Here is a 7,216-nt window from a genome sequence, read left to right as displayed (position 1 = left end):
GAACAGAAGGGATTCTAGGTATTGTCCTGAATAATAGATTACAGGACATTGGAAGGTTCATCTCCTTGGGAAGCCATTGGATTGGGTAGGGAAGAGTGATATTTGACAAAAGGTCATGAATAAGGTGTGTGCTGAAGTCACAGAGGAAGGCTGCAAGAAATGCCTTGATTCTGTTAAATATAGGAGAGATGAGGGGCAGGGATAAAAAGAAAAAGAACTGCCCTAACCGGTTTGTCTCAGTGGATAGAGTGTCGGCCTGCGGACTGAAGGGTCCCAGGTTCGATTCCAGTCAAGGGCATGTACCTTGGTTGCGGGCACATACCAGTAGGGAGTGTGCAGGAGGCAGCTGATCAGTGTTTCTCATCGATGTTCCTAACTCTCTATCCCTCTCCCTTCTTCTCTGTAAAAAATCAATAAAATAAATTAAAAAACAACAACAACTTACGTTCCCTGAGAAGAACTCTGGAGTATTGAAATTAGCCCCAAATTGTCACAACCCTAGTGAATATTGGTTTATGAGATATTTTTAATCTCCTTTCTCTGTCCTGGTGACTTTTCTTGCTTTGATTTTTTTTTTTCAAGAATTGTTTCATTCAACATATATTAGGTTTCTGTTAAATGGCAGGCACTGTACTAGACCCCCAGGAAGAGGCAGTTCAGTGTCTTCAGTGGGAGCAGCCCCAGGATACAAAGATTGTTGTGTGTTGTGGGATGGGAAGTGAGTGGTATTAAAGGAAAGTGAAACCGAAATAAGGCTCCTGGGCCATGCTGCCCTCCCCTCCACCTTTACACCTGACTCCAGAATTGCAGTAATTTTCTCCTGTCAGGGACACCCTTCAAAACTTGCTGTCACACTGCAAATCCCTAAGGAAAAACAAGAACTAAAGCAAGATTTGAGATAATCTACCTTTGTTAGCTTTCCAAGCTGCAAGAATCCTTCCCCTCTAGCTACTCCAGATCATGGGGCCATTCCTTATTTTAAAATCGAGGCATAACTTTTATACAGTTAAGTGCTCAAATCCTAGTGCCCTTCTTCTCGACATTTAACTGGTATACACTCATGTCACCACCTCTTGGGTCCAGATGTAATCAACTTCAAATTTGTTCCTTCTTTCCTCTCATTCTTAGGTGTAATGAAAAGGAAAGAAAAACACCATCAACACAAAACAATAGCGTAACTTTTGGCAAGTCAATATGTAGTCCAGTCATATTGGGCCTCAGTTTCCTCATGTAAAAAATATATATACATACTGAGGTTACATAATTTTTAGAATCCTTTCAACCCTAGCTTTCTTTTATTCTAAGTAAATGAAGGCGGTTTGAAAGAAACGAAGTTTCTGTAGGCTTTTAAGTCAGTACACCATGACCAAGTGGGATTTTAAAATTAAGTTGGAAAAGGTAAGTTCCTCTTTGGGTGGGTTGACAGTGGGACGCCACTTCTAATGTACAAAAGGAAAAAGTTTTCCTTCCACGTTGATGATTTCAGGCTGATTCTTAATAATTCAGCCAAGGTTGCTCTCCGATAGTCCTGCCCAAACTCATCCATTAGCCATGTTTTGAGTTGTTCGTTTCCACTTTGTCAAAAGCTCTGTTGCCATAATTTTTGTAAACTACTTGGGATTCAAACATGGACAGTTAGGAAAATGTGCATTGAAGTAGAAAAATTGTGTTCAGATTTGCTGTTATTTATTTTTTAAATTAAAAATGGAAGTGCATTTTAAAGTTCATTGTGTGTTCAGTTTATTATCTATATCTATAAAAGCCAAGTGACTGGAATGGCGAATGACCAGTCACTAGGACACATGGGGGCCCCGATTGGCCCCCCACCCTGATTGGGGGTGGGGCTGGCGGGCCAACCTCCCACTTCCTCTTCCCTGCTGGCCCGGGCCTGATCGGCCCCCATCAGGCAGGCTGGCGAGACCCCACCCATGCACGAATTCATACACTGGGCCTCTAGTATGTTAATGGAATGAAATCATTTCTGAACTCCTTTTTATTGAAGCCTCCTCTATGACACATCCCACCCAGAGTCCCTGCCTGCCTCCTTCAGTGCAGGTCTATTAAACTTGTACTTGGGGGATGACTATCTTTGCCTCAAAGCAATAAAACTGCATATTTTGGGTTCTTTCCCTGCCCTCACCTCTCTATCCATTCCTTTGGCATCTGAGCTGACTAGTTCATTCAATACAATACGTTCTATTTCTTTACTCGTTCACCACAGATAATTAGGCAGAGGTAAAAGGGAAAAAAAGAAGTTAAAAGGAGTGTCTAATAACTTAGATGGAAAGGATGGGAACCAATTCTCAAACTAGATTGGACAATAGTATCCCTTGGGAAGAAGTGATATATCCAGACAAATGAAATCAGATTTTCTGGGGGCAAGGAGTGGGACCTGGACATCCACTATTTCTTTTAAATCTCTCCATATTATTCCAATATTAGGGCAAGGTTGAGAACCACTACCTTGTAGGAAATGACAGCTTTAGGAAATTGGTGTTCAAGGTGTGCTTCTTAAACACCCTGGTTTAAGTCCTGGCTTTATGCATAAGAATTTTTTAATGTTTCAGCTCTTTCAAACATTTGCAATCTATTGCTTCTTAGAGCAAAAATGCTCCACTGTCAGTGTACATAAGACTCATCAGATGCTTGTTAAAAATTCAGATTTGAATCAATAGATCTGGGAAATCACTTGGGGTTTAGGTCCACATTGAACAATACTACTTTTAGCCTAGCTGATATGGTTCAGTGGTTGAGCATTGTCCTATGAACCAGGTCACTTGTTGGATTCCCAGTGTGGGCACATGCCCAGGTTGTGGATTCCATCCCTAGTAGGGGGTGTGTGGGAGGCAACTGATTAATGTTGATGTTTCTCATTGATGTTTCTATCCCTCTACCTTCCTCTCTCTCTCTGAAATCAATAAACACACACACACAACTAAACCAGGAACTGTGTTTTATATATATATATATACCAGAGGCCAGTGCATGAATTTATGCATGGGTGGGGTCCAGCTGGCCCACCCTGATCAGGGCAGCTGGGGGGAAGGGCCGCAGGTAGTTGGCGGCCAGCCCCATCCACTGGTTGAACTCCTGGTCGAATTACCAGTTGAGGGGACAATTTGCATATTAGCCTTTTATTATATAGTCCTAGAGGCCCAGTGCATGAATTCGTGCACCAGTGGGATCCCTCAACCTGGCCTGCAGGATCGAGCCAAAACCAGCTCTCTGACATCCCCTGAGAGGTCCCGGATTGTGAGAGGGCGCAGGCCAGGCTGAGGATTACACCAGTGCATTATCGGGGCCAGGGAGGGACATGGGAGATTGGCCAGCCACAGAGGGACCGTGGGAGGGCTCCAGGGTGTGTCCGGCCCACCTCACTCAGACCCAATTGGCCAGACCCCAGCAGCAAGATCACCTACTGGTCAGAGGATCTTCCTCCTGGTGATTAGTGCAAGTCATAGCGACTGGTCAACCGGTCGACTGTCTGCCCCCTGGTGATCAGTGCATGTCATAGTGAGTGGTTGAGTGACCTTAGCATATCATTATCATATTACACTTTGATTGGTTCAACAGCCGACCGGACAACCGGACACTTAATATATTAGGCTTTTATTATATAGGATTTTTTAAAAAAAAGACTTGATTTGGAAAAAAAAGAAGAGAAAAATACTTCTTTTAGAGCACCTTACCCTGTCAAAATTTGTAAGTGCGGCTATTCATGCAATAATTCTTGCCTTTCCCCCAATCATCTCTAGAATACTACAACATCTGTTAAAATGATCTCTTTTCAATCTCTCCTTTCTGTTACTTTCTCATTTCTCATTTCAAGCCATATATATTTGAGAACTTGCCTAATTAAATCTATCATGTTTTATGTTTCCCCAACTTCTATTTTGAAACGATGCAACCTTTTTTCAAACTACACTGATAAGTTAGAGAGTTCTTCAGATTTAGGAAAATGCTTAAAATTTTAATAAAGGGGTCATTTTTACTCTCCTTCCCCTCAGTCACTTAGGCATTTGAGAATTAAATTATCCAATATGTTCATGTTGCAAACTACTGGATGCCATCCCCAGCCTCTAACATCAGCATCGGGCATACATCCCATTCAGGGAGGCCCAAGCTGGCTCCAAAGAAATTGTCCCAAAGACAGGCTTTGGCAAAGCAAACCTGAGACTCCAAACAGGATGTATAAAATATGTTGCCTTTTTAAAACTTTTTAAAATATATTTTTATTGATTTCAGAGAAGAAGGGGGAGGGAGAGAGAGATAGAAACAATGATGAGAGAATCATTGATTGGCTGCCTCCTGCATGCACCCTACTGGGGGTGATGTGTCATAGAGTAGAGTATGGACCACATGACTGCCTAATTTTATTGAAGTGGGAGTGGAGAAATCTTTGATTCAGTTTTAGAGATTCTGCAAATGGTGATATTTGGAAAATCTAGCACTGTACAGTAATAAATATTTATACTAAAAAAGGGAGGTTTTCTCCCCCATAGAATGTTTCTGACCCATATTTAAATTCCTTAATATAGGTCTCTCTTGCCCTTTTCAAAGGTATAGGGCCAGGGAGGGGAGGAGAAAGGCTTCATCTCTTTGATTAAAAGAGGAAAAAAAGGCCTAGGTGTTTGCCATGTGAATACAGGCACAGTTTGTTGCTGTCACACCAAACAAGTATCTGAAATTTGAGTTTTCCAAATGGTCTCTGAGTCTCTTGAGCTATAGGGATAAATGAGAATGTTAGTGTTACAGTGTCTGGGACCTCATAGAGAAATGGTCACCAGTAAAACTAAGTTGACACGGGAGCCTCGGTATCCTTTCTCAACCCCACTTAACAAAACAACTGAGCTCCCGGGTCCAAGTCCATTGGCTGCTCATAATAGTGCAATACAGAATCACTGACCACGGGACCTGACACAGGGAGTGGGTCTGTCTCAAACTGTTGGGACCCCAGTTTCTTCATTGCAAAGGGAAGACCATAATACCTACTTTCCCTGGTCATTGATAGGGGTAATGAAAATATGCATGTATCTAGCACAAAACCTGGCTCCTTTTGTAGAGAATGAATGGTGGCAATGCTATTTGACCAAGGGAACACCTGTCTTCAACTGACTCTACACTCCATAGTGACATAAACATCAGGCAGGTGAACACGATTACTTTTGGGTCTTGGTCCCAAAACTCGAGTGCACCACTTGCTCTGGTGAACCTGGAGAGACCACATGGGGCAGAAGAAGCAATGGACTAGGAGCCCAGCGAGGCCTCCCTAGGCCTCTCTCAGGTGTTAATTGACTGTCAAAGGAATTAGAGACATTCTGAGCCCATCTAACTTCTGTAGGGTGTGGTCAAAAATAAAACTGCAATCCCATAGAACACTGTAGCCGAATCAGCTGTTTTGGCCCAGACCAACATGGGCTGCTGCCCTGTGGGTACATGGTGGCAAAGGAGAAGAGCCTGAGATTTCTGGCCAATAGTAGTGTTGACTTTGTGTTCTCTCTCCTCGCCTCTGCTTGGGTAGACACATCTGGAGGAGTCCCCTTTGTGGCTTACAATATCCCTCCCTCACCAGAGGTTTGAGTTAGAGAAAGACTTCGTTAACATTCATGCCACTTTATTCACACTACTTCATTATGAAATACATGCACCTTGGCATAAGAATTTCTGAAATTCACACAATTTACAGATATTAAATGGGTCACAGATTTCAAAGTCAGAATTATACTTGTGTTGTCATTCCTTTTGGACCAGTGGATTTAAATCTTCTTCTGCCCAGTTTCCTCTTCAATCAGACTTTCCTGAAAAATATGTGAGTAACAAATAGCTCAGGGGTGATTTTACTGGCTAAATTTCATTATGTATGTTTTGATACATTATTTCTAAATCATTGAAATAGAAATAAAAGATTCATTTGTTTTGTGCACTAGGAAATGCTAAAGAGATATACAATCATGTTTTTTAAAGTTATTTATAATAAAATCTACATCAATAATTTAAGGATAGGACGCGAGGAAGACGGAGAAAGAAGGGTCTGAACTATCAGTTTGCTATTAACCAAGCCTTTGCTTCAATTTCTTCTCCTAATGTCATGTTTGGGAAATTTTAGTGCTTGCTATAGTATTTTATCATGCAGTAAACAGGATTAGAAAGAGAAAGGAAATAAAGATGCCTGCCTGCGTTTTTCATTTTCCTATGGGTGTGGAAGTTCAAGTCAATGGAGAAAACCAAAACTATAGCTTAACTTCACATATGATCTATTCAGGCTTTCCCTGCTCCTGGCACAACATCATTACCTGCCATGCCTCCTAACTGTACAAACAAGTGGACATGGGGCTCAGAGAACACCCACACAGACCTCAAGATTCCATTTCTATATTCAATCCTCTTTGTACTTTTTTAAAAAATCAAGTCTACTTTGGGTTACTATATTTCCATTTTTTAAAGTCCTTGCCCAAGGATATGCTTAGTGATTTTAGAGAGAAAGGAAGAGAAAGGGGTGGGAGAGAGAGAGAGAGCAAGAGAGAGAGAGAGAGCGAGCGAGCGAGCGAGAGAGAGAGAGAAACATCCATGTGAGAGAGAACATAGATCGATTGCCCTCCAGACATGCCCCAACCAGGGATGGAACCCACAACCCAGGTATGTGCCCTGAGTAGGAATTGAACCGGCAACCTCCTGGTACATCGAACGACGTTCAACCAGCTGAGCCACACCGTCTGGGCTAGGGCACCACTTTGGATTTCTGCATTTCCCAGGGACCACAACGCCATACCAGGACAAATGAAAAATTGGTGAGAGGGATGGTTACCTAGAGAAGAGTCTGGGTGTATATTTGGAGAATATATGGACACACTGAAGGACTGACATGGAGCAGTGGGAAGAGATTCATTTTGTCCATCTTCCTAAAGGCTAAAGCCAACATTAGCAGATAAGGGTTACAGGGTGATTTCAATTCCATTTATGAAAGAAAACAAAAAGAAAGGTCCCAGCCATTGTACTCTAACCACCAAGAGGGGGTGTCATGAGATAGTGAGGACCCTACCACAGGAGGAACTCAGGCAGTCAGGAAGGGAAGTCACGAAGTGGCTGAAACATGGTTGCCCTAAGTGGACTCCCAACAAGGTGGTACCCAGGGGCTGGTCCGCTTCTAAAGCCCATGCTAATATACATATATACATATATGTATATTGATTTTAATATAATATATTATATATATAAT

General features: G+C 42.2%; 1 protein-coding gene across 3 annotated transcripts in view; it reads right to left on the bottom strand.

The window, feature by feature from the left end:
- Nucleotides 1–5,593: 5,593 nt before the first annotated feature.
- GNRH1 (gonadotropin releasing hormone 1) overlaps nucleotides 5,594–7,216 on the bottom strand; it is a 7,557-nt gene continuing 5,934 nt past the window's right edge. For all 3 annotated transcript variants that reach the window (XM_015565722.1, XM_015565721.1, XM_006766441.2), the window contains one exon: nucleotides 5,594–5,798. In XM_015565722.1, the coding sequence (XP_015421208.1) occupies nucleotides 5,757–5,798 (42 nt within the window). In that variant the 3' untranslated portion in view covers nucleotides 5,594–5,756. The remainder of the gene's footprint in view (nucleotides 5,799–7,216) is intronic.

The sequence above is a fragment of the Myotis davidii genome, unplaced genomic scaffold (assembly GCF_000327345.1).
Source record: "Myotis davidii unplaced genomic scaffold, ASM32734v1 scaffold502, whole genome shotgun sequence".
NCBI classification, from domain to species: domain Eukaryota; kingdom Metazoa; phylum Chordata; class Mammalia; order Chiroptera; family Vespertilionidae; genus Myotis; species Myotis davidii.
Note: the sequence above shows the minus strand (reverse complement) of the source record. Positions and strands in the feature narration are given on the sequence as shown.